Source organism: Desmodus rotundus, chromosome 6 (assembly GCF_022682495.2).
Source record: "Desmodus rotundus isolate HL8 chromosome 6, HLdesRot8A.1, whole genome shotgun sequence".
Classification (NCBI taxonomy): domain Eukaryota; kingdom Metazoa; phylum Chordata; class Mammalia; order Chiroptera; family Phyllostomidae; genus Desmodus; species Desmodus rotundus.
Window position 1 is genome coordinate 27,872,956 of NC_071392.1, and position 27,800 is coordinate 27,900,755.

Here is a 27,800-nt window from a genome sequence, read left to right on the forward strand (position 1 = left end):
CAATGTTTGTCTAAGCTTTCCTTTCATATTTTCATTTTATTTGTCCTATTTGTAGTCCAAGGTAGCAAGCCCATTCTGTTTTGGGATTTTATACCTTTTCTGCTCTACTGGTTCTTTAGCCAAACTCTATATGCATTCCTACTTTAATTCCCTTTGTTTAATTTTGGTCTTGGTTTATTGCATTCCTGCCCATTCTTCACTTTGATTTTTTTCACTAGCAGTTTCACTAGTGATCCATTGAATGACTAAATACAATGTTTTTCCTTCTGAAACTTTAAGACAAAGCACTGCCATTGAAATAGCAAATATGATACAGCCAATTTGTTGCACTAATCAACCTGGGATGTTTTTATTTTGTTCATCAGAATACCAAATATGCAATGCTCCTCACTTGACTTTAAAATTTTGATGGTAATTGGGTAATATCAGACATCTCACTTAAGCACTGTTGTTTTTATATCTGCAATGGAGAAAATACCCACTTCAACCTCTTTTGCTGTAATTTAATGAAAATAAGTATGTTTTTCTAGGGCTAGAAAGAGATCTTTCAGACATAAAAATCCTTCGCTTTGCTTCCCAGCTTTCAGATAGAGTCACATGGGATAAGTTAGTTTCAATACTACGAAGTTCAAATGGCGCCCTTTCTTCCTGACTTACAGTAATTTGTACTAAATCACTACATCTCAAGCTAACTGTAGTAAAGGACAAATTTTTTAAATCCCCAAATACCATGGACTGATTTCTGTAAAATACAAAATCACAAAGTCAGATGAAGTGGCCATGTCAACTTAAAGTTTCCAAATGCTAATGCTCGTTTTTTTAATTTATCTTATCTCAGCTGGGTACTGACTGGTCCATGGACTCCACTTGGAGTGGCCCTGACAGATAATCACATTCCTCACCTTCAGATTTGGGTACTTTGGGAGGTAAATTTTCTCTTCTGAAGATTAACATACTACTTGCCTTTACTTTTCAGCTTGTTTTCTGCTTCCCTTCAAAATCAATTTGTATACACCATAGGGAATATAATTAATAATATTTTAATAACTCTGTATGGTGCCAGGTGGGCACTTGAAATATCGGGTGATCACTTTGTAAAGTATATAATTATCTAACCACTATGCTGTCCACCTGAAACTGATACAAAATAATATTAAATGTAAACTGTAATTAAAAATAAAATCTAAAGGGACATTAAAATAAATTTTTAAAAACCAAAAGAGCAAAACTGAGTTTTCAAAAATAGAAGAGCTCATCAATTCATCATTTCCCCAAAACATTTGGTTATGTATTTCCCACAAGTACTTATCTTTCCACTTTTCAAAGTATAGTAATCACTAATTTATTTCATAGAGAAACAATAAGTTCTTGAAGTTTATCCAGGTCAGTGAGTAACAGGACAGTTAGTCTCTTGGTCAAACAATGCCAGCAGCTTCACTTCTCAAATTGTCAACATTAGTCTCACGCAACCCTGACCTCTGCCAGGGCCACACTGATCGTGGGCAGAAATCCACCAACCAGAGAAAGGTAAAAAAAAAAAACCACTTGCTTATTCCTCCCTGCCTGGCAGTCTGCTGCCAACCTGTACTTTCTGGATTTAAGACTCAGAGTACATGTCAGCAATAACTGGAGTAGCTATTACGTGAGCTGGTTATGGGATGCCATGTGCTGTCAACCAGTATCTTTAACAGTTTGGATATAACAAAAATTTAGTTTTAGGACTCTTTTTTGAAATAGGCTTCTCTTATTTTTAGTGGGTTTTAATTACTTTGAGAAGGAACTAAATAAAAATACACCAAAATTCCATTTCTCCACGGAATTAAAAAAATAAAGTTTATGAGAAAACATGAAATTTGGGAAATATTAAATATGGTACACTGCACAAAGGCAATACATAAGTTATAAGTTGGGCTTTTTATGATCTAAAAATCTATTCCAAGGAAAAGAAAAACTGAAATGTGAAGACTTATGAGCTTGTTTCAAAAATAGTAAAAAATAAGTTCCAGCTGGTGAGAACACGGTAAAGGTACAACACAGCACAAGTGTAAATAATAGCACAGGATGGGCGAGGCGAGGGCAGAGGATTACTTTAAATGCAGAACATTTTGCACTGCTTTTCAAAGGGATTTTTACAAAAGTAAAAAAAACATATAAATATATGTGAGATATATATATAGATATATATAAATATATATACATACAGAGAGAGAGAGAGAGAGAACACAGTTGAAAATGTATTGAAACAATATATCAGATGAAGTTTTTTTACACAATTTTCCAGGCACAAGCACATGGCCAAGTGGATTAATCACTAATGAATTTTAAAAATGAACAGATTACTAGCTCCTAAAGCTTGTTATTTTGTTTTCAAATGTTTCAATGTGCCAGATGTTTCATAAAAATAGCTTTTATTATTTCAAATGAATTATGTAGCTAGAATGCCCCACTTTTATTTCTGTATTTCAATTTAAGAGTTAAAAAGTGGTAACAGACAAATAGAATTTGCAGTTCAGTTAGCAGTCCCTGAATGTGGAAAGAGTTCCTAAAAAATGCTCTTCTTCAGAGCCGCTCTTGTTCCCATAGAAACCGATGTGAGATTCTGGAAAACAAGGTAAGTTCTAAAATAATCACCATTATAAATACCCATTATATAAATGTAAATACAGGCAATTGAAATGATTTAGATGATTTTGAAATTGCATATCATTTCCCAAACCATAATGATTCCTTCAGAGTGGTTCTTGTCTGTCATATAAATACAGCATTTACAAAATTTTTAAAATTCTTATGATTTACTTGTGAGACCATAATCGCCTTTTCAAACAAGTCTTGGGCATGCAAATATCGATTTTTCAACACATATTCTGGTGCAAGATGGGTCTTTTTTGGCTGCGCTTTTACTTTGCAGTAGATTCAGTACTTACCATTAGCATTTGGATTTTATATAACTGTTTCTGTATTCATTATTAATTGGTCTATAATGAGATCTAGATATTTTAGAGAATTATTTTACAATTATAATTTTTCACCTTTCTGTTTGTCCAAGGATTTTGTCATGATAAAAGAGCCAAGGGATCTTCTTTGATTGGATTGTAATTCTTCCCAAAGTCCAGAGCCAATTACCGAGTATAGATACTTATAATACTGATGAAGATGAGTGTTCACAGAGATATACCCCCCGAAGTAGAGCTAAGCCTCCTAATGCTTAACAAGCAAGAACATATCACAGGAAAAGTTCCAATAGTGAAAAGCAAACATTTGAATTTAGTATAAATGTTGGAGGAATTCTGGACATGTCATCCCAAAATATGCTGCTTTAGTATATTGATTATTTTGAGCTGAAGATACTTGAAAAACGTCAAACGCAGGGAGAGGTTTTCTCTGGACTCCCCCTATCTGCCTGAAGACAGACCCCCCAAGAGAAACTCAATTTTGTCACAAATTCCCTCCCCAGGATTGACTTATCGCCAGGAAGGAGACTAGAAGTTGACTCCATATCCAGACAATTTTTCCCCACAAACTCCTATCTCCCATCCCTTCTCCTAAAACCCCATTCATTTTTCCTAAAAATCATCTACTCTCCCCTAATTTGCCTAGATGTCTCCTTCCCCTATTAAGAGAGTATATATAAGCTCTCAAATCTCATTGCTTTGGGGGATATTCACATTTTTCTCTGTGATTCCCCAGTCAACATATTAAAAATTAATAAATTTGTTTACCTTTTCTCTTATTAATCCTCCTGTTGTCAATTTATTTTCCAGACCCCGCTATTGACCTAGGAGAGTAAGGACAGTCTTGCCTTCCCTGCGCAGTTCAAGGAGCCACAACTAGTTGTACACTAGTTCTGCAGTACTGTGAACGGCATCAATTTTCAGAAATTCAGATATTTTCTCTCACTTCCATTTCATCTAAACCACAGCTTCTTAAAACGTGGTCTCCACACCAGCAATATCGATGTCACCTGGCAGCTTGGTGAAAATGTAGAATTTCAGGCCTTAGGTAGACCAACTGAATCAGAATTTGCATTTTAATAATATTGCCAGAAATATGAATGCACGTTGAAGTTTAGAAACATAACTAGTTCCAAATATTTGCTCCAGGAAAGTTTAGAAGTTTTATTCCAGGTGCACTGGTGGAAGCTGAAGCACCCACTAGGACATGCACTCTGAGAGGGGAGGAGCCTTGTCTGTAGGTGACATCCACACGGCATGCACTTCAGAGCAAACTCCGCGAACACTGTGAAATCATTTTGAAAAAAGAGAATGAAAAATATCTCTGTATATCAAAAGTGACATATTTTCAAGTTGTATATTTTTAAAAGAAAATGTTCTTATATATATATTTTATTTTTACCACTCCCCTATAAGTCAAACCATTACAAGTTGTAACCTATAAAAATAAACAGAAAATGGGTTAAAAATTTAGATGTAAGGCCTGGAGCTTTAGAACTCCTAGGAAAAAACATAGGAAAGAGTTTCATTAACGTTGGTCTAGCCACTGATTTCTGGGATATGACACCAAAAGCACAAGCAACTAAAGCAAAACCAGGCAAATGGAACTACATCAAACTAAAGAATTCTGCACAGCAAAATGAGCAATCAACTGAGTGAAAAGGCAACATATAGAAAGGGAGAAAATATGTGCAAACTATACATAACTGATAAGGGGCTAATCTCCAAAATATATTAGGAAATCCTACAACTCAACAGCAAAAAACCAAATAACCCAATTAGAAAATGGGCAAAGAACTTGAATAGATATTTCTCCAAAGAAGACATACAAATGTCCAACATGTATGTGAAAGATACTCAACATCAGGAATAATCAGGGAAATGCAAATCAAAACCACAATGAGATATCACCTCACATCTACCAGGATAGCTGTTATGAAAACACAAAACAAAACAAAATCCCAAAAGGTAACGTGCATTGGCAAGGAAGAGGAGACGCTATAACCCTTATATACTGTTGGGAATGCAAAATAGTGTAGCCACTATGGAAAACAGCACAAAAGTGTCTCAAAAAATGCCACCTGAATGACTATACGATCCAGCAATCCCACTTCTGGGCATTTATCCAAAAGAATTGAAGACAGGATCTTGAAGAGGTATTTGCACACCCATGTTCATTGCAGCATCATTCACAATAGCCAAGATATGGAAATAACATGAATGGACAAAGAAAATGTGGTACACACACACAATGGAATATTGTTCAGCCTTTAAAAAGAAGAAAATTCTGTGCTATTCAACAACATGGATGAATTTGTAGAGCATTCTGTTAAGTGAAATAACTGGGTCACAGAAGGACATAAGTAGAGCCTAAGCTTTTTACCTACTTTGAAAAGACAACATAGATTTGCCTCCTCACTTTTTCATGGCTGGCTAATTAGCTGTGTCCTCCTCAAGTCAAAATGAAGATGCCTTTGAAATTGGTCCTTCCTCCAGATATGGGCCCTTTAACAGCCCCTCACCATTTCTTCCTGGATAGAGATAGATACAGGAAATTCAACCTTATATGATCCATTCTGCCTACTTACTGAATGGTTACTCACAGAAAACATAAGGATTCCGGTTATATGAGTTGTAACTAAGACCATGTTGATCTCAAGTGGAACTTTTAGGGGGGAAAAGGAGTTTGCTTGAGACAGATGGAATCATCTACTATAAAATCTGCTAATTAACTTGATTTCCTATGAAGTTAAATATAATCAACCAATTACAGACATGCTAGAATATATGTGTAAGCAAAGGCATGGTTTTGACTACAATGCTTCTCTCTAGAGTTGTGGAGTGATCCTAGCTGTAGAGAGCTAAGTCAACCCCAAGGTTCTATTTTCTCCTTCATTTGATTTGCTCCTTCTCGTCTACATTTATGTGTTTCGCCATTTTCCCAAATGTGTACATGTTTGGAAATGATTCTGGGGATTCATGTGTTAACTATCTGTCTTTCCATACAGTGAGATGGTTTGTTTCCTAGCTTTAAGAAGACGGAGGCAATAATAGCTCCATCATGCCTTAGTGCTGTGACTTCTGCCACTTTACAACCTCTCCCTGTCTCATTTCACTCAAGTATAAAATGGACTTAAAAACCTCACTTAATAGAGCTATCGTGAGGAGGATGCAAGAAGTAAATACTCAGAAAGGCCTTGACACAGAGCCTGATACAAAGTAAGCACTACATGCATGTTCGTTACTGTTATTTACATTATTATTAACTTGTGGAGGGGCTCACTTCCTCACAAAGGATCACCAAGATATCATCTAAGAAACAAAATCCACATTTAGAGATGTTTATGATTAGTATGCAAGATCTGATATTTTAAAATTTAAGTCTCATAGTTTATAATAGCTAACATGTATTAATCACTTATTACATGCCAGGTATACAAGGTCTGTCCAGAAGGTATCCAGTTATATAATATGAAAAATAGAGACATTTATTGAAGAAGATACAAGATACAAGAAACAGTGTACATAGGACAATGACTCCTCCTCCTCTTCAAAGTAGGCACCGTGTACCTCACATAGTTCTCCCAATCACCATCAGCTTCCCTGTTGTATTTTCCTGAATCTCATTGACAGTGTGAAATCACTTCCCTTTCAAAGGTGATTTTAGTTTTGGGAAAAGCCAAAAGTTGTAGGGAACCAAATCTGGGCTGTAGGGGGCTAAGTCACCTGGGTGATTTGATGTTTCACCAAAAAACTCTGCACGAGACATGGTGCACCAGTAGGCACGGTGTCGTGATGAAGCTACCAATCACCAGTTTCCCATAGCTGCTGCCTTCTGAATCATCCAAATAGTTTCCATGGAGGAATGTTCAAGCTTAACACAAAATCTGATGCAGATTCGTTGCTCTACTCGCTCACTCATTTTGAATGTGACAGCCACACAGTACACGTGCTCACTCAGTGGGGTCTACACCCTCAGTGAGTAGTACAGTGAAGTCCTTGTTCATACATGTACATCCCAGGCCACTCTGCTTGGCTGCCAGGTAACACTGATGTCACACAAACCTCTCTCGTTGTATTAACAATGGCTGGACTTTTTCCGGACAATCCTCATAAACTATGTACATTATACAATCTCATTTGACCTTCACTGTAACTCTGCAAGTAACTAAAATGTACTTTAGAGAAGTTAAGTAATTTGCCTAAAATCCATGTTCAGTAAGAATTCAGCATGGATTTATATCCTGGTCCATCAAATATGTATTCTTACATGATTAATTTAACTAAGCAATGATGACTCTACTGCTTCTTACACTTTAATGCTATCACTTTCCAAGGTTTTTCTGTGTTGTGACGGTTAAAATGAGAAGTTGCTCATCGTGCCCTGTGCCACGGTGACTGAAACGAGAAGTTATGCAGTGGTCCCAGCGTTCTGGATTTAATGAATCAATACAACTTTTGAAAACAGGGACTTAATGTAAGGTTGTTTCTCAATTTTTCCTTTATATTGAATACATTCTGTTTTAGGGAGAAAATCACTATATTGCTGTTGATATTTTTCTTTTACTAAGAACTGATAAAATGTCATCATGTATCAAATAAGTCAAATAATAGGTCCAGGACGTAGAATTTTGGATTCTTGCTCCTCAGTCAAAATCTCTATAACATTTAAAAAATAAAGATATATTTCACATAACATAAAACTTATCAGTTTCAAGTGTACATTTCAGTGTTCAGTATATTCACGTTGTTTTGCAACCATCATCACTATCTGCCATTATTATCTTCAATAATCTTCACTACCAATATCAGAATATTTTTATCGCCTCACAAAGAAGGCACGTTGATCTCTCAGCAGTTAGTACCCTCTCCTGACAGCCATTAATCTTACTGTCTCTATAAACTCGTCCTTGGGCGGATCTTTCTCTCTGTACAAAATGGCTGCTCGGATCTGTGATTTGTTTTTTACTCTGATGTCTAAGAACAACAAAACCTTTCTAACGTCACAAAGTTTCAAGTTGGTATGTGGTTCCCAGTAGTATATGTAACAGGTATGATAGAAGGCATGATAGAGAGTATGAAACTCTAAGATATCCCATCAAGGTTAGCAAATGCTTGATGTACAAATGGACTTTAATATGAAGAAATATACTACATACTTTCTGCATTTCTAATGTCTACATTCACTTCTAATTTTAGATTTCTCTCACATTTTCTCTTCTTTCATTAATTTGGTACTTATTTATGTAACATACCAAATTACATATACTTGGAACTTCCTTTGAAGACTGCTAATGTTTTCAGTAATCACATCAAAATAGTATTATAAGGATCATCTTATTTTTTTTAAAGTTACATCTAATTGTAAGTTCCCAAATTCTGGTCCAAATGTGTGTTCTATTTAGTTGCTCCATTCTCTGTAGTCCCACACACCCTGCTCAATTCTCAGATAACTTTATTTTAAAATAAACATTCAAATGTATTCTCATGTCACTGTGACCTGTTTGCCTGCCTCTGGGTGGACTATGAGCTCCTTGGGGGAAGGACCTTGTCTACACATGTCTGACTTTCTGGCCCAGGGCCTGGTGTGTGTGTAAACTAATGTCGAAGGAATAGAATTTAAACATATACACCAACACACATAAGAAAATGTACAATTATTGCCCTGGCCAAGTGGCTCAGTTGGTCGGAGCTTCCTCCCATGCACCAAAGGGTTCAAGTTCAATCCCCAGTTGGATCCTTAGGGGAGGCACCAGACGGAGGTTTCTCTCTTCCATAGATGTCCCGCGCTCTCTCTGTCTCTCTCTCTCAGTCTGAGGTCAATAAACCTATCCTCAGATGGGGATTTCAAAAAATTCACAATTACTCATTTATAGTTAATTATATCACACAACATTCAACAAGAATATGTATACATCTAACAGAGTTTTATATAGTTCACAACTACATTCCAAATGGTATTAGATATTTAAAAAATTCAAAATGGTGTATTTTGAACAGCACAAAATATTACAAACATACTCCATTTAATAGGGCGTTCACCACGGGGGAACTACAAGATGGAGGGACACTGAACGGAAAAGCTTGGAGATTAAAGTAAAGTGAAGAAATCTGCATTTGGATTGTCTAGCACGACCTGAGTGACTTCGGCTATTTCTGAATCTGAATTTTCTGTGATGTGGAGATATTTAATACCATGCTTAGAGAATTGATTTAAGGATGTAGCGAATCTATGTTTATTTTAGGGCCTGGCCTAAATGAATTCATTTAACAGGCCTTTAATGAATCTTAGCGGACACGTCATCCCTCAAGTTTTAGTTTTTCTACACATTATGACTCTTCTCCAGTCTGGGAAACCTACTCTAACACCCAGTTTCTCAATTCAGAGCCTCCGGACAAGACCGCAGAAACACAACAAAACCTTTCTAACTCCCAACGATTGCTGAGCCCGCAGGAAGCGCTGGGCGGACCTCCGGTATCCCAGCGTTCCCCGCGCCACCCGGCCGCTCTCCCCTCGCGTCTCTATGGCTGGGCGGCCTCGGAGGCGGCAGCGGTGCTAGCGACGGTGGTGGGGCCGACTGGCCGCGACTCTCCTGTTGGACTGAGAGGTTTGGGGCGCGGAGGGTTGCGATGTCAGAGAAGAAGCAGCCGGTAGACTTGGGTCTCCTGGAGGAGGACGACGAGTTCGAGGAGTTCCCTGCGGAAGGTAGGCGGCTGGGCCTCGGCCTCCGGGCCGCGCGGACGGTGACTCAGGCCTCCAGTGGAAGGAGGCGCGGCGGCCAGGGCCGGTCCCAGAGCGCCGGCGGGAGCTTTGGACCCCTCGGCCGGCTCTGGAGGCTTTACGGGTGCGACCCTCCGTGCTGCCGGCTTCGGGTTCGCAGTGTCCCGGCGGGACTCGCGGGTGAGGCTGAGTGCCTTCTGCTTCCTCCTGGGGAGGAGCCACGGCCCCCGGGGCCCGACTCCCTGCGTCCGGGGGCTCGGTGCTTTCACTCCGCTTCCAGGTTACCTCGTTCGTGACTGCGTGACCTCTTTACCCTTTGTTATTCTCAGGGTTCAGCAGCCTTGCTTGGCCTTGAATTCTTCCAGAATTGTTTCTGACTTGGCCGCGGCTGCTTACTCTTAGGACTTCACGACTGAAGCCTGTTGAATACGATGGGAGGGTCAGGTATTGGTGCTGAATACACGTCATTGTTTTGCTCTTGTGCCTCACTCATTTTTAATTACTTCACTTTGAACTAACGTACGTTTAAGGATTTATAAGACCCTAAAACTTCTCTGTTTGTATTGGTTCGATGGTTACAAAGAGGACCTAATTCATTTTCACAAATCTAGCAAGTAGGTGCCGATATCACCATTTCTCAGATAAAGAAACTGAAGCTTGGTGAACAAACTTCCCGCTGTCACGTAACTGGCTTGAAGTGGTGGGCAGCTGGCCCTGTTGACACCAGAGTTCTTAAACTCTTTAGCTGTTTATTTGTTAGAGTCGGTTAGACTGGGTTCTGTTTATTTGTTAGATCGTTGTGGCTACTTAGGTTTTTCACCGTTACTTGCTTTATTGGCTCAATGTTATACCTAAGATAAATATTTATCTCCTGAGAAGAGGAGATTACTGTTGGGTGGTCTTTTTGAAGGTGGTGGAAAGAATTGTGATTAATGGTGTACAAATGTGTTACATTAAGCAGTTATTTGCATCACTAAAATTGTCCTAAGTTGTAACCATCATGATTCTGTTACATCATAAAACCACACAGCTGGAACATTTGTTTTTTTATAATATACCCTTTTAAAAAAAAATGGAAGTAGACATTAGTGTGCATATTACATAAACCCATAAACTAACCCAAAGCACGTTTCTTTCGATTCCTGAGATTCGTTGTATGTTGTGGGGATTGTTTGCTTTCTGTTTTGATAGCAGAGGTACCTGTCAGACGTGTTGTCTTTACCTCACTTGGAAGTTGGTTCGTGATCCTCCCGTTTGGAACCGCGCAGGAGAAAACTGCCTTATTAAGGGCAGGATCCACTTCAGACTCCACTTCAAACTAGCATTTAGTCACTGTTTATCACACGCAAGGGACAGTGCTAGGCACTTTATTTACATTACTGTTGACACTGCGTAGTCTGATTATCACCGCAGTGCTGAGGAAAGTGAGGCTTAGATTTAAAAAAGCTTGCCATTAAATGGTTAGTCCCCAACCCAAGCTTGCTTAATAACGTTTTGGGAAGTGCCTGGCATGTTGTAGGTGGTCAATGAATGCTGGTTGAATGAATGAATCTATTTAAAGCAAGTGGTTGAGAATTGACTGCTTAAAAAGTATCTGGAAATAACTGTGTACCTGATGATACATACGATTTTTCTCAGCAGCTTTTCCTCTTACCAGCTGTTGCAGAACATGTAATTTATTCTTGTTTTGTTCAAAATGTTCATAGTTACACAGTAAAACTCATTAAAGCTAAGAGGAAAAGCAAAGAATATTTTTTTGTGAAGGCAAAGGCCTTTATAACAAACTGGTTTATTAGCATTAAGTAGTTCAGCATTTGTTGGTCCTTACAGAACATTGGTTATCTTCAGATTTGAATGTATAGAACGTACTTCATTCAGGAAACTTTCTCTTTAGCATGAGAAATAACATTTGACATTACTTTGTTTTGTTTAGGCTTCTGAATGTTTCTTTGGTTTATAATTCAGACAGTTTTCCCTTTCATGTTAATTTGAATTACTAAGATTTTGTCGAATACAAAATTAGCCTAAGAGATTAAATCAATTAATATATACTAATAAAACTGCTCTGATAAGTAACAAAGCTAAATATCCATCCAGAATATATATATATACACACATATCAAATTTTATGTGTGTTTGTATGTAATTTTTACATACACACAGAGGGCTATATTATATATACTAGTCTCTTCTTATATTTTATATCTTAGACATGCGTTTACATTAATATAAAAGTCTACCTCTGCTTTTTGACAGTGGTGCACTACTAGTCCGTTGTATGCATGTTAAATCTGTTTGGCTTTTGTGCTTATCTATCAGATAACTCTTGGGGAAGAATTTGCCAAATCAAATTGGCAGGTGCATTTTTATTTTTTTTTAATGATTTTTTACTTTGAAATAATTGCAGACTTAAGGAGTAATTGAAAGTACAAACAACCTCTTTTTCCTGAACCATTTTAGAGTTAAGTTGCCAACCTGATGCACATCATCCTTTAATATTTTAATGTGAATTTCCTAGAGAGACATAATCACAATACAAACATCAGAATTGGAAATTAATACACTGCTACATCATTGTCATCTAATCCACAAATGTCAGATTTTCTCCAGTTGTCTCAGTAATGTCGATTCAGAATCATGGATTTCTATATTCGTTGTCATGTCCCTTTAGCCTTCAGTCTAGAGCAGTTATCAGTTTGTTTTTTGTGATTTTGACACTTCTGAATTTTATAGGCCAGTTATTTTACAGAATGTAGCTTCACTTTGGTTTTTCTCATCCTTTCTACATAATTACATTCAGGTTCTGCACGTTGGCAGGAGTATCATGGACATGATGCTGTGTCTTATTATTGCATCCGGTCAGGAAGAGCATGATTTTCATTTGTTCTGTTACTGATAATGATCACTTTGATCACTTTATTAAGGTGGTGTCTGAGAGTTTTCCGTTGTTAGATTAACTCATTTTCCCTTCATAATTAATAAGAATTTTGTAAGGAGGGATTTTGAAACCATGTACATATGAGGGAGGACCCCAAAACACCCCCAGGATTTATTTATAAAAAATTGTGTACTTATTCTTACATGTTTAAACTTCAGTCACCTTCAGAGTACTCCCCATTTGATGCAATACACCTATGAAGACATTTTTTTCACTGCTCAAAACAGTTTTTGAACTTGTTGTTTCTGATGCGTTTTAGTGCTTCTGCTGTGTGTGTTTCCCCTCTTCCACATTGCAAAACGTTTTCCTTTGAGGACCTTTTTCATGTGGGGAAACAAAGTGAGTCACTTGGGGCTAGATATGGAGGGCTTTTTGGTCAAAAAATGCTGAACACTCAGCACAGTGTGGGCAGGTGTGCTTGTAAATCACCCATCATGAAACGGACAAATGCATTGCAAGTCTTCAAAAACAAATTCGCTGAAGCCGAATGCACCCTCTCCTGGAACACTCACCTAGTGAGGGAATCCTGTGCTACAAGGCGCCTGCCCTCCAGAAGATAATTCTGGTTTTGGGGGGGTCCCCCCTCATATAGTATTCCATTCATCATCAAACTTTCAGTTTGTTCATTTGCTTATTTATATCCATATGGACTGAAGGATTTTCATTCGATGTTATTATTTATTGCTGTTATTTACTTAGATCCTCAAATTGTCCCCTATTTGAACATTGAGAAGCCCTTCAGGCTATCTTTTGTGACCTTTTGACATGTCACCATCATTCTTTGTGTATTTTCTAACATTCTTGCACATGAGAGTATTACAAGCTAATCCTGTACTTTTCCCTGCTCCAGTTCTGGAGTCGGGCACTTCTCCAAGGGCATTCTTTTTCATGGAGAATGATAGTTAGAAGGCAAGTTCTTAACTCCAGTTGTGCTAATTGCATTTGGGACCATCTGAGAGGAAGGAACTAGGAAATATATAAGTGTGTGTATACATATATACACTTTTATGTGTGTGTGTGTATAAAATCATGCATTCACACAGCACCAATATCTGTTCATCACAGGGTTTATTTTATTTTTTTCTCCATATTTGTATTACCCTTCCCCAACGGTGAGAAACCTGGCTTTGTTATCATAAATATATTGTCTTTTTGGTCATATTCTTCCCTAACCAGTCTTTGTTACCCCCTCCACCCACAGACAGCCTCCTTATCCCTCTTGGGCTTCAACATTCTATGCCAGGCCATCCTCTCCCCTCTTCACTCAGTATTGGATGACTTCCTCACCCTGTTCAGGCTCTGACACAGCACCCATGCCGTGCTGCCCCTCTACAGGAATGCCCTTGTGGCTCTACTTGGGTGCGGACGCCTCATCTGGGACCAGGTGCATTTTGAAATTTGACACAATTTTCAAATTGCCTTTGAGAAGGGTCACATTAATTAACAGTCTTACTTATAGTTCACCTTTTCCCTCATTAGGTTACCTGTACTCCATGTTAAACATTTTAGTCATTGTCAGCCTGAAGGATGAAAAATATAATTGCATCATTTTGATTTGATTTCTTTGAGTGAGATTGACCATTATATTTTTCCTTGAACTGTTACCTTTTTTTTCAATTTTATTTTTTAATCCTTATCCAAGGATATCTTTTTTTTTTTGATTTGAGAGAGAGGAAGGGAGGTAGAGAGAGAGAAACATCAATCTGTTGCCTCCTGTATGTGCCCCAACTGGGGTATGTGCCGAGGTATGTGACCAGGGTCAAAATCTCAACCATTTGGTGTGCGGGATGATGTCCCGACCAACTGAGCCACCCAGCCAGGGTAACTGTTACCTTCTCAGTTTCTTAATATGTAATTTGTGGATAATAAAGTCATACAAAGATTATGTGATTGTATTAGTCTGCTAGAACTGCTGTAACAAAATACCATATACTGAGTGGCTTGAACAACAGGAATTTACTTAGGCACAGTTCTGGAACCTGGGAAGTCCAAGATGAAGGTGTTAGCTGATTCATTTCCTGGTCAGGGCTCTCTTCCTGTCTTAGAGACTGTTGCCTTTTCACTATGTCTTTACTAGGTGGAGAAGAGAGAGAAAGCTCTCCAGTGTCTTTCCCTGTAATGTAGGGGTGTCCAACTGCGGCCCAGGATGGCTGTGAATGTGGCTCAACACAAAGTATAAATTAAAACATTACTTAGTTTTATTACTTAGATATGTACATTTTCTATATTAGTGATCACAAACTTGAGACCTGCTTGATGATTTTAAAAGATTATCGAAAGGGCAGCTGCATGATTAGGGTTATTATGTGAGGACTTTTTTGCGTATCTGTGGTAGTGGATATCAGAAAAATTGTGCACGGACCTTTTTTTTTTTTGCTCATCAGTTCTCTTTAGTGTTTGTGTATTTAATGTGTGACCCAAGACAACTCTTCTTCCAGGGGGGCCCAGAGATGCCAAAAGGTTGGACACCCCTGCAAATGGCACTAATAATCTCGTCACAAGGATTCTGCTCTCATGACTTCATACAACCTAATTACCTTCAAAAGGCCCTGTCTTCAAATGCTATCACATTAGGGGTTAGGGCTTCAACATGAGAATTTGGGGGTTTGGAGGACAGACATTCAGTCCATAACGATGATACATGTAAAGTGCATAGCGTAGAGTTTGGCATAAAGTTGATATTCAATGAATATTAGAGCCCTTTTTTTTCTCCCTCCTAATCTATTTAGGGATTTGGATTTTGGATGATGTTTGTACTTAATTTAATTTACTTAGAATTTGAACTATTTTTGATGAATATTTTACTTGTAATTTTAGGTGTATCCAAAACTAAGCTTGTTGAGCTTGTGAGTTATTTGATAATTATTTTCTAGTATTAAAAACTTTTAAATTAAAAAATACTGTTATTTTTTCCAAAAATACTTTTAAAAATAGTGTGGTTATTCACACAAAATATGAAAGTACGAAGAATAATAGCATGCATTGTTTAAGTATGCATACAGATGGATGAGAGCTATAAAAAAATACAGTGGAGTGAAAAATCCCAAAATCAAGATGTCGATGCTTGGGAGGGTATAGTGAGAGTTGTGACTCAGGATATTGCACAGTAAAAACTACTTTGTTAAGACTATTTGATTAGCTGTTTCACTTATTCTATGGAACGAACAAGCAATAAGCAATTGTGACTTAATGTTATTACTCAGTTGTTAAACATGACTCATTGAAAGATGTGATGGACTGAAAACATTTAAGAGAAAAAAAGTTTCAAAATTACACTTTTCTGAAGTTTTAAATATTCAAATAACCCCCCCCCCCCCCATTTTGTATTCTGTTGTGTATATAATGCTTGGTAGAAGTGGTATTGTTGTCTTTTGTTGGTTTTGTTATGGAACATGTTTCTCTTCCTACATCCATCACCCTTCGAGTTCCCTAGCAGTACTTAGCACATAATAAATGATGTGTTCATTGGAAATATATTTGTTGAGTGCTTCCTATAAATGGCACTGACTGAATGGTGCAGAGAGAGAATGGTGGTATTAACTGCCATTTTTCAATACTAAGTGGTTTAGATACATAGTCTTATTTAATCCTTGCAGCAGCCTTACGGTTTTTTACTTGGGGCTCAGGAAAAGACCAAGGTCACAGTTAACTAGAACAGGGGTGTCATACTCATTTTTACCAGAGGCCACATCAGCCTCATGGTTGCCTTCAAAGGGCCTAATGTAATTTTGGGGCTGTATAAATGTAACTACTCCTTAACAGTTAAGTGAGAGCTTGGGCTGGGAGGGCTGCTCGTGAGCCTTGTGTTTGCTGCCTGTGAACTAGAGGCTGCACTGAGCCAAATTTGACTCCCTAGGTAGGTATTTGTCTTTGGACTCAGAGGAAATAATGGACCGGTAGTTTTCAAACCAAATTTGAGCTTTTTAGTATTGGGTTGCCAAAATTCCATTTGTTTTTTTCTGTCGAGTGGCTCTAGTGGCGTTTAGTTGTCTTGAATTTCATTCAAAACAATTTTGTTAGACAGCTGTCATATCAGCGTGCATTAAAAAAAATCAAAATTGGTGAATTTTTGTGTAGCCATTTTAATATTGAAGATGGAAGAAAATATGCAACATTTTTGGCATATTATGCTTTACCATTTCAAGAAAGGTAAAAACGCAACCGAAATGCAAAAAAGATTTGTGCAGTCTGTGGAGAAGGTGCTGTGACTGACTGAACATGTCAAAAGTGTTCTGTGAAGTTTTATGCTGGAAATGGCCTGTTGGACAATGCTCCATGTTGAAGTTGATAGTGATCAAATCAAGACATTAAGTGAGGACAATCAACGTTATACCACGTGGAAGGTAGCCGACATGCTCAGAATATCCAAATCAATAAAATTATTGGTGAAAGTTAAAAGATATATCTTTTATTTACAGGAAAAAAACTAAACAGACTTTTTGGCCAGCCCAGTGTTTTGCAAGTGCTTATCCTGGCAAGTGGGCTGTAAGCCCTTCCCTCCTGGCCCCTCACCCTCACTTACAACAGAGCAACTTCCCTTTTGACTATATCGGTAGGGCTTCTCGATAAGAGTTATTTTGTTTCCTTCCAATTGCTGCTGCTGATGGTGATGTTGTGGTGGTGGTGGTGAGGATTAATCAACTGATAACGTACAACAGCAGTTGAAAAAAGGGGGGAAATTATTTCCAGTTGTGTACAGTGTGAGATAGTAACATTTGAACAGTGTTTTCCAAGATAGAAATGTAGAAAAGGGGTTTACAACAGAAGGGCAAAGAAGTAGATGTTTAGAGGTGGAAAATAAATGTGTATAATTTGACTGTGAAATAGTGGTTGCAAATGCAGGTGTTTTGGGGCCTAATCATGGAAGGCTTTAAGCAAAATGATGAGTTCAGATTTTATCCTTAGATAGGTGGGGCATGGATTTTTTGTTTGTTTGTTTGATATGTGTGAGTTTTCCTTTAGATAGGCAGTTGGGGAAAAATTAACCCAGCAGAATTAATTTGAAAGGGTAGAAAGAAAGAGACAGAGTCAATGAAGCTAATTAGCAATTATTGAAATAGCTTAGGTGAGGACTAAAGGCCTGAAATAGGTTGTTAGTAGAAAAGAAGTGAAGAGTGATACAGGAATAACAAGGGAGTTTTGGCAGCTAGTTTGATAATGGAGTGTTGGGAATAAGAAGAAATCAGAAGTTGTGATTTTGCACTTGGCATGTCTAATGTATGACAGACAGATGGTAGAGTTCACATTGGATACCCTTGACTTAGTAGTATGGAGGATCAGAATGAGGGAATTGAGATGAGTGTAGGGCAAGAGGACTTAGAAAAGGTGAGAATAGTAATGGCTTTGGAGAATTTTATGAGAGAATTAAAACAATTGATTAACAAAGGGAACCAAAGTCAACATGACTTCATAGTGGAACCATTCTGCCAGGTACATAGTTTTAAAAGTAATTGATGAAGAGAATTGAGTTTCCTTTTTTTAAGAATAAGAAAAATTGTAAATGGTTATGTAAATTATTTTGAGCCTCTGTCATATTTCTGCCAACAAATAACTAGAAGCTCACCAATAGTTTGGTAGCAACATCATTTATAACTTGCTTTAGGTTGGTGCTCTGAAGTTCCTTGCTGGCATTTTTGGTCTTTGTTGGAGAAAATATAGTAATACAATGTTGCTGTGCTAGATACTGGTTTCTTAGCCACTGAATATAGACATTAGATCTCTAGGGTAAATATTTTTGTATCATGATAACCTACAGAAATGAAATTTTATTTGAAAAGTTTTAATCTATTATATACAGCTTAAGCAGGAACACATAAATGTAAGTTGATCTCAGAATGACTAGATTTAGTGTGGCTTCATTATCATATTCGTGAGCACAGTGATACTCTTTGCTACTATTGCTGTTCTCTTTTCACTCACCTGTGGTGATGAGTATACAATTTAGAACTTCATCTGTTTCTTTGTATTTTTCCTTATATAATGTTCTCCATATATAGGCACATGTTTTTTATTTGAAGAAACTTTGTTGGAGATTAGTTTATATTTAGAGTAGCTTCACTATTAAGGAATGAATGAGAATTTGATGCTCCTGAAAATCAGTATAGACTATAATAGTTGCAACCCTATTTGGTATAAATTGAATTTCCTTTTTTCCAAAATGGTATCCTTAATACTTTTAAGAAATTTTGGAATGTATGTTGGAGGGGGGAGAGTAATTTTAAAAACATTGAGAGAAAATTCTTTTGACACTTAAATGTCAAGGTGATACTTAGATAAAGTACATGGGATCTTTGATAGCTCAGATTTTTGAAATTTAAAGCTAGGCATGGGTATAATTTTCACTGACAAATGTGAACAAAGCCATATTTGGGGGCAAAGTCCTAAATAGTTTAGAATTGATAGAAAGTTATGTTTAAGGCATCTGTTATTGGTTATTTCTAATTCTGACTTCTTAAAATATGGTAAATTATTTTTTTACCAGAACACATCTGGAGGCCTGCACACTGAAGTCAACACAGATGTCATTAGTTAAACGATTAATCACAGTATTCCCAGTGCATTTAGTGTTGAGGATAAAAATGTACACTTTATAAAGTCATCCACACATTGAAGAAATGCATTAGATATGAACTGGGTATACTTGTTTGATTTTTTATTTTGCCCTTTAAAAACGGCATTTCTGGGTTTAAGTCTTTAAAACTGAGTGATTAAATGAAATTGAATGGTTATCAGTGTATATTATAATTGAAAATTAAGGCACCATTTAGTCAGATGTATTGCAGGAGATACCAGCCAAACCCTGGAGATTACAAGAGTCACAGCTTGTTTATGTTACATACTCACTTAGTAGAGTTTACATATATTATAATTTACATATATTTTGACATATGTTCAGTATGGAGAATTTGTAAGTGTTGGAAACAATATTTGGGGCTATTGTACTCTTACCATTTAAACTTTTTACATAATATAATTTAGAATATTTCTAATTAATAAAGACAATCTTTAAAGTTTCCACCTGAAATAGATTATAGATTCTGGTTTGTCACTGTGAACACTAGGTTTCTTAATGGTACTCTTATTAAATAATTTAAAATACTTAAGTTATAAATCAAATAGTTAATTTGGGGGGGGGGATATTTCATCTATGGTGATTGGAAGGATAGCATGGCATAGGGGCTTTGGATAAGAAATTAAGGTTAAAGAGTGTATTCACATTTATGTGATGATTAATGAAGAATTTAACCAACTTTTCCATTTTTGTAGCTTTGTATACTCAAAAGTGTCATAGTTATAAAGTACTTTATAATAATACCAAAGAAATAAAAGAGCTATTATCGTCTTTTTTTGTATATTCTTCCCAAAATTTTGCTCACAGTGGTGTTTTCCCCCCTTTCATGAGGTTTAAATGTTCTTAGCCATGTTTCTAATAGGTGTCTACTAAGATGAAGCTAAGTCTGATTACTGATTTTGAGAGAAGAGGATCAAACAAAAATTTACAAGGTCTGATTAAGACTTGTGTGTTTCACAGCTATTTGTTGTGCATATGCTAGGTACTATGTCAATTTAAGAATACAGAGATAAAATATAGCTGTTACTTTTGAGCTCAGAACAGAGAACAGGTTGGGTGAAAGGGTCAGAAGATACAGACTTCAGTTATAACATAAGTAAGTCATGAGAATATGATACACAGCCTGGTGACTATCATTAATAATGCTGTATTGTGTAATTTGAAAGTTTCTGAGAGCGTAGATCTTAAAGTTTTCATCACTGTAACTGTATAATAATGATGTTAACTAGGTTTATCATGATGATGACTTTGCAGTATACACAAATATCAAATCATTGTGTTGTACACCTAAAGCTAATATAATACTATATGTTAATTATACCTCAGTTTTAAGAGGGCAGCAAACACCTAAGTTTCATCAGTTGTTAATATTTTGTCATGTTTACTTTATTTCTATAATGTATGCCATATACAATATATACCAAATATATAGAGAGAACCATTTGTAAGTAAACTATCAACAAAACACTTGACTTGTATATTTCAGTGTGCATGCCTTAAAGAATAAAGACATTCTCAAACAACTTTACAATCAAGTTTAAGAAAATATTTGGTCGACTTCAAAATTTTTTTTCTTTAAAAAAAAAATTGATTCTAGGCAGAAAGGGAGGGAAGGATAAAGAAAGGGAGAGAGACACTGATGTGAGGGAAGAACATCTATCAGGTGCTTCTTGCACATGCCAGGACTGGGGACTGAACCTGCAACCCAGGCCTGTGCCATACTGGGAATGAAGCCCATGACCTTTTGCTTTGCGGTACAATGCCCACACCAACCAGGGCTGGTCTTCTTTTTATTATCTGTTTATGAGTTACTTTTTTTATGCTTAGCAATTCTGAATTTCAGGCTGGTATGTTCCTGCTACTCAACTTGCCTTCGTGTTATTAGCTCTGTGTTTTGAAAGATTGTGAAATAGACCTTATAAAAATTAGCTCAAGTAAAATCAGGGAAGCAAATATCCTCCTGAAATTATAAGAAATTTTTGTGGCCAATAAAGTTTTTAATATTAACTTCTGTTTTAGATTATCTGCAAATTCAAAAATTGATAACATATGTGACAGCATAAATTAAGATTTAAAATTGATTACCATTTATCATATATTTGGTATTAGATGCTTTGAATTGTTAGAGTGTTCAGTGGCAAACTTTCTGAAGTTTTTGTGTTTATAGAAATAATATATGAGAACTATTTAGATGGCACCTGTTTCTGTTTTCAGACTGGACTGGTTTAGATGAAGATGAAGATGCACATGTCTGGGAGGATAATTGGGATGATGACAATGTAGAGGATGACTTCTCCAATCAGTTACGGTGAGCTTTAAGCCAGATTTTTATATAACTTAGTATTAATTGTAAGCACGGACTATGTCATCTACATATGATAATTGGGCTCTTAAAAGATAATTAATCTTTGAAATATGTCTTTGGATTATGAAAAGTAAGACTTATTGCCTTCATCTCCTGTGTTTCTAAATATGAATACTTTGTGCAATTGCCTAGAGCTTTTGTTCTTTCGAGGCTCTTTACAGATTGGTTAAATGGAAGCATATTTGCTATTTTTTATCCTGTGGGTTTTTCTGTTGAAGTTAATTTTCTGCCAATATTGAATAACTCAGCAAAAATTAGAATTGTAATTGCTAGGAGCCAATAGATTGGTTTTCTCAACCTGGAATGGAGATGGGGGTGATAGGAGTGTATTTTTCACATTCATGTACACATCTACCTAATATGATTGATTGGCCAAAGTAAAATTCATATAATATATAATTAACCATTTTAAAGTATACAGTTAGTTTAGTGGCATTTTGTATATTCACAGCATCATCCAACCATTATCTCTTTTTAATTCCAAAACATTTTCAGCACCCCAAGAGGAAACACCATACCCAGTAAGCAATCAGTCTGAATTCCACTTTTTTGGCCAGTTCCTGGCAACCACTAATTTGCTTTCTGTCTATGGATTTGCCTGTTCTAGATATATCATATGAATGAATCATACAATAAGTGACCTTGTGTGGCTAGTTTCCTTCACTTAGCATAACATTTTCAAGTTTTATCCAGGTTGTAGCATGTATCAGTACTTCATTTTTATGGGTGAATAATATTCCATTGTGTGGGTATGTCACAATTTGTTTATCCATTTATCAGTTGAGGGACATTTGGGTTGTTTCCAGCTTAGGACTTTTTAAATTGATTTTTTTAAAGAGAGGGAAAAGGAGAGAGAAAGAGAGGGAGAGAAACATCAGTCGGTTGCCTGTCATACACGCTCTTGATAGCAAATGGAACCCACAGCCCAGGCATGTGCCCTGACCAACCTTTGCTTTGTGGGACAACACCCAACCAATTGAGCCACACCCCTCAGGGCCCAGCTTATGACTGTTGTGAACAGTGCTGCTATGAACATTCATGTGCAAGTTTTTGTTTGAATACCTGTTTTCAATTTTGGGGGATGTAATTGTAGAGGTAGAATTATTGGGTCGTCATAAAACTTTTTTGAGGAACTGCCAAGCTGTTTTCCAGAGCAGCTGTACAATTTTACATTACTACCAGCAATGTGTGATGTTTCTAATCTCTTTTATGTTCTCACCAAACCTTGATAGTTCTCATTTTTTTATTATAATCATCCTAGTCAGTGTAAATTGGTATCTCATTATGGTTTCGAGTTTACATTTACCTAATGATGAGCTCTTGTATTTGTTGGTCATTTGTGTATCTTGGACCAATATCTATTCAAGTCCTTTGCCTATTTTTAAGTTGGGTGGTTTGTCTTTTGTCTTTTTGTTGTTGAGTTGTATGTGTTCTTTATATATTCTGGGTACTGGGTCCTTATCAGATATAGATTTAGAAATATTTCCTCCCATTCTGTTAGGTTGTCTTTCCACTTTCTTTGTAGTGTTCTTTGTGCGAGTTTTTAATTCTGGTGAAGTCCAGTTTACCTACTTTTAAAGAATTCATCGACAAATTCAAGGTTATGAAAATTCATCCCTGTGTTCTGTTTTAGAAGTTTAGGTCTTACATTTAGGTCTTCTATCCGTTTTGACTTAATTTTTGTATGTGTTGTGAAAGTAAGGTCCAGCTTTACCCTTTGCATGTGAATATTCAGTGGTACCAGCACCATTTGTTGTAGAGACAGTTCTTTCCTCAACTTTATTTTGATTCAACTCATAAATATCTGTCTTCACAATGATACATAAGTAGACTCCCACATACTTTGCTCGAATCAAGGTAGGAAGTTCTGTTGCAGTCCTCTACTTTTCTGGTCTAGTACATTTCTTCAAAAAGGAAGTGAGATGATTTATAACAGAGTTTTACAATTTTTTAAAATCATGTTACAGCTTCTGTTCTGTACTGCATTTTTTTATAGGCCCAAAATCATGCATTCTAAAGACTTCACTGTTTTGAAGACTAATGACAATTTTAATATTATTCTAGAAACTAATAATGATTTTACCCTTCTCCTTTCTCCCCTTTTTGGAAATACACAATTAACTTTCACTGTTAATTCTGGTGCTTTTACAATTTCCATGATTTCTCAAAATTTCTGACTCTTATTTTTGACTGTATCTTTTTGTTCTTTCAGTACCTAAGATGTAATTATTCAGAGCCTTGAGACATTAAACTACGTTAATGCATTATGGAACTATCTCACCTGTCTTAGTTTTCAATTTTGTTTTAATGATGTTGTTTTTCATTTGCGGTTTTATGGACAAGATAGGAACCGTAGCTGTTGAACGGTAGTCCTCCTTTTCCTCTAAAATCTGTTAATACTGCACCATCTGTTCCAAGCATTGGATCTCTCTCTTTTCATTCTTCTGTTCTCATACATAGTTCTCAAAAGCCCTTTTTTGTTCTTTTTACAGATCTCAGTCCATTCTACAGTTAAATTAATTCTGTGTATACAAGTTCTTGCCACTTTCTCTTTGTGTTTATTTTTGGTTTAATCCTTTTAAAACTGAGCTACATCAGTGAACATCCTGCTACCTATTTTTTATATGCATTCCCCTTTCTTCCTCATTAGAATATATTATGCTGTTACCATATTTATTTATTAGGCCTTCTAACTCTGTTTATGACTGTTCTGTGTTCTTAATTGTATATCAGTGTTTTCTGTTACCTTGAAAGTTGAGGCTAAATGAGTTTTCTTCCTTTGCTATTCAAATAAGTCAAATTTCTCCAAAGTATCTTTTTTGTCTTAGTCAGAAAATAGCACTTTTCTCTTAAAAATTAAATCAAAAAATATTTAATGCTGTGAATTTATTGGGAACTTTTAGTAAAGGTATTGATAATTGGATTTCTTGACACTATTATATCTTTCCTGTTTACTGGTTTAAAAATACAGTATTCATATGTTCTTTGTGGCTTGTTGTTTTTATTATATACTTCCACAGTGCTCTTATGTTCTTTATTGTGTTTCTGTCTTTAGGTTTATGGATTTTCATGAGTGTATAAATCTTAGTGAATAAGATACTTCTTTTTATTTCCTTGAGTCATATTTTTCCCCCATAAGGTTGTTGATATATCACCAGTGTTGTCAAGTAGAATTTACTGTAGCGGTGGAAGTGTTCTTCTGTAAGCTGTGCTGTCCCATACAGAACCCACTAGTCACATGTGGCTATTGAGCATATGAAATGTGACTAGAGCAGTTAATGAACTACATTTAATGAACTGATTTTACAGAATAGCCACATGTACATACTATATTAGACAGCACAGCCTCAAAAACTTGTCTTGATTAACAAGTCTGTAGCAAAGATGTTCTCCCTGTTTTTATAAAATGCATTGAGGCCTTTAATATGTATTGTGAGCCATGGTTTTTTAAAAAAATGTCTTGTCCTGGCTGGTATAGCTCAGTGGACTGAGTGTGGGCTGCAAACCAAAGGGTTGCCAGTTTGATTCCCAGTCAGGGCAAGTGCCTGGGTTGCAGGCCAGGTCCCCAGTGGGGGCCATGTGAGAAGCAACCACACATTGATATTTCTTTCCCTCTCTTTCTCCCTCTCCCCTCTCTAAAATTAAATAAGTAAATCTTAAAAAAAAAAGTCTAACTATTATCTAATGTTGTTGGATCCTAAATCTCATCTAACTTGGGAGAGGCAGTTCATACTGTAGAGTCAGTCACATTCCTGGAGTTCCAACTCCAGGTCTGCCTGTTAGTTAGCTACAAGTCTTCAGCATGGATGTCCACTTCCCATGTTTCTCTTTCTCTATCAGTGTAATTACATTTAAAAAGTAGAAATAGAAAGACAAAAGCTACCTCTGTGCCTCAAGAGTAACTAAAAGTCCTTCTGTTTTTGCTCTTTCTGATATGTTCCTCTGTGTAGGATTATGAGATTTTCCTGACCCTACATCAGATTTTACATAGAAACTTCAAGCCACTGTAGTTCCTGATTTACTGTGTCAAATATAGCCACTGAGGTACAGAGGAATAGTTGTTTTGGATAGTAAGATGTTCCCAAATCTACTAGTGGCTATAGTTTTATTCTTGTTTCGTTATAAAAGAAATGCTGCTGTTGTTTCAGATGGTGTACATTCACTGTGTGTGTCCCATTTCTTCTCTTTGCTGGATTTTTTTCATTCAACAGGTTCATATTAGTGTTTTTGTATTGTTTTGTGTTTTGTATTTAGTGGCCTTGATACATTTTCCTTTTGATTCCTTATATATCCTAAACGTAATTGGTCACCACCTCCGGTAAGGAAGTCAGACAGTTACAGACCTGGGCGGATTTGGTGTACTTGTTTACCTAAATCTTAGATTGATTTTTTTTTCATTATTAAAATAAGAGTGAATAATGTAAATTGATTTTGTTAAAGGAGGCGGAAAACTATTCTTTAAGAAAGTTTTAAATTATTTCCATTTTAATTGGAAACGTGAAGGATAGATACTATAATTTTCAATTTCCAGGATGGCAAGGAACAAAAGAAGCATTTTTTTAGCAAAGTAACAAGTAGGGTCTGAAACTTGTGGTGCTGATATTTTGACTCCTAATGTAGCATTTTAGCACCAGCCCATACTGCCCTCTACATCTGAGCAGAAGAAAGATGATTCATACAAATAATGCCTGGCCTTAATATTGTTTATGGACTTTAGGTCAGTATTTATATTATCAATAACTAAAGATTTTAGGGAACTGAAGGACTTTGAGGAAATAAATAATATATGTTATACATCATTCCTATCATGTGTTTTTTACATTGTGTTTAAATTAGATACTATGATAGTGTCTAAGCTAAATTATACTTAAGAACAAATGTCTTTGTCTTATTGGATGTAATGATGTGGGGCACACTAATCATACTTTACATTTGTGTAATGTTTTAGCATAGATTAGCCTCAAATAATTTTGTGGTGAACTATTATAAAACCTAAATTGTGGCAGGTGAGTTGCTGGTGATATTTGGAGCAGTGGTTTGAATAGCTGAATATCAATCAGTACAGAGCTCAACTTTTTTTAAGCAAATGTTTTATACAAAGTGGATCAACAATTTCAGTTGACATTTTTAAAGGATAACCGAAACTTCCAGTTGAATAAATTGAAAATTATAAAAAGTGTCCTTTTTAAAGTGTGTATTTATTTCAATGTAAATTTTTGAGATTTTTATCCACATTTAATATTAGGAAAGTAATCGCATATAATGTCTAATTATTTTATAACTTATTATATTTATTTTGCCTACATATATTTAATGCAGAATAATTCTTAGCTTTAAATTTGATTTACAATTTCTGTCTTACATAGCTCAGTAGATAAGTATAAATAGAGCAATTTGTTTATTTTAAAATTTTTATTTATTTTTGAGAGAGAGAAAAGGATGGAGGGAGAACCATTGATTTCTTCCACTTTATACACTCATTGGTTGATTCTTGTACATGTCCTTACCAGGGATGTGGGAATGATGCTCTATCCAGCTGAGCTACCTGGCCAGGGCCTGTTTATTCTTTATGTGTAAATAATAGTAATTCCTATTATGATGATTATGAAATTCCTAAAAGTTTGTTACCACTGCCTTGTGTTTTTAACCATGTGGTTAATGATTCTTAAAATTTGTTTAATTATTTATTAACAGAACATTTGTACAATATTTGGAAGGTACTTGGAAGACAGCAGTAAATTTCTTACATTTCTTCCATAAATAGATTTATCAGAAAATTAAGGAATATGAAATATGTTTACTAACGGGAAATTAAAATTTTATTATAATTATGTTGATTCACATCCAATTTCTGTTTTATATAGGTTTCTTTTTAGGGACTAATGTAAAGCTATTTGGTAGTATTTTAAATTGGTGCCTAGATTTAGCTCGTTGTTTCTTCAATTTATCATAAAGAACGTCTAGTAATGTTGTATTGTTGTGTTTTATTATAGAGCCGAACTAGAGAAACATGGTTATAAGATGGAGACCTCATAGTATCCAGAAGAAGTGTTGAAACAACCTAAACTTGAACTGTTTACGGACAGAGAGTCCAGGATGGGACACTTTAAAAATGCTTGTTTCATTACCTGCTTGGCTTTCCTTTTGCTTTTGTAACACGAAAAAATAAATGTTTTGATCTACTTTTGGTTTGGTTCAGAAGTCTTTATTTTTGCCTACAATAATTAATTTTCTCATACTGTTCATGATTTTCC

General features: G+C 36.1%; 1 protein-coding gene across 1 annotated transcript; it reads left to right on the plus strand.

Moving 5' to 3' along the window:
* Positions 1-9,461: 9,461 nt before the first annotated feature.
* On the plus strand, positions 9,462-27,729 carry SEM1 (SEM1 26S proteasome subunit). Its single transcript, XM_045185288.3, has 3 exons — positions 9,462-9,657; positions 21,396-21,489; positions 27,540-27,729. The coding sequence occupies exons 1-3, from the start codon at positions 9,582-9,584 to the stop codon at positions 27,580-27,582; spliced, it is 213 nt and encodes a 70-aa protein (XP_045041223.1). The 5' UTR covers positions 9,462-9,581; the 3' UTR covers positions 27,583-27,729.
* The last annotated feature ends 71 nt before the right edge of the window (positions 27,730-27,800 follow it).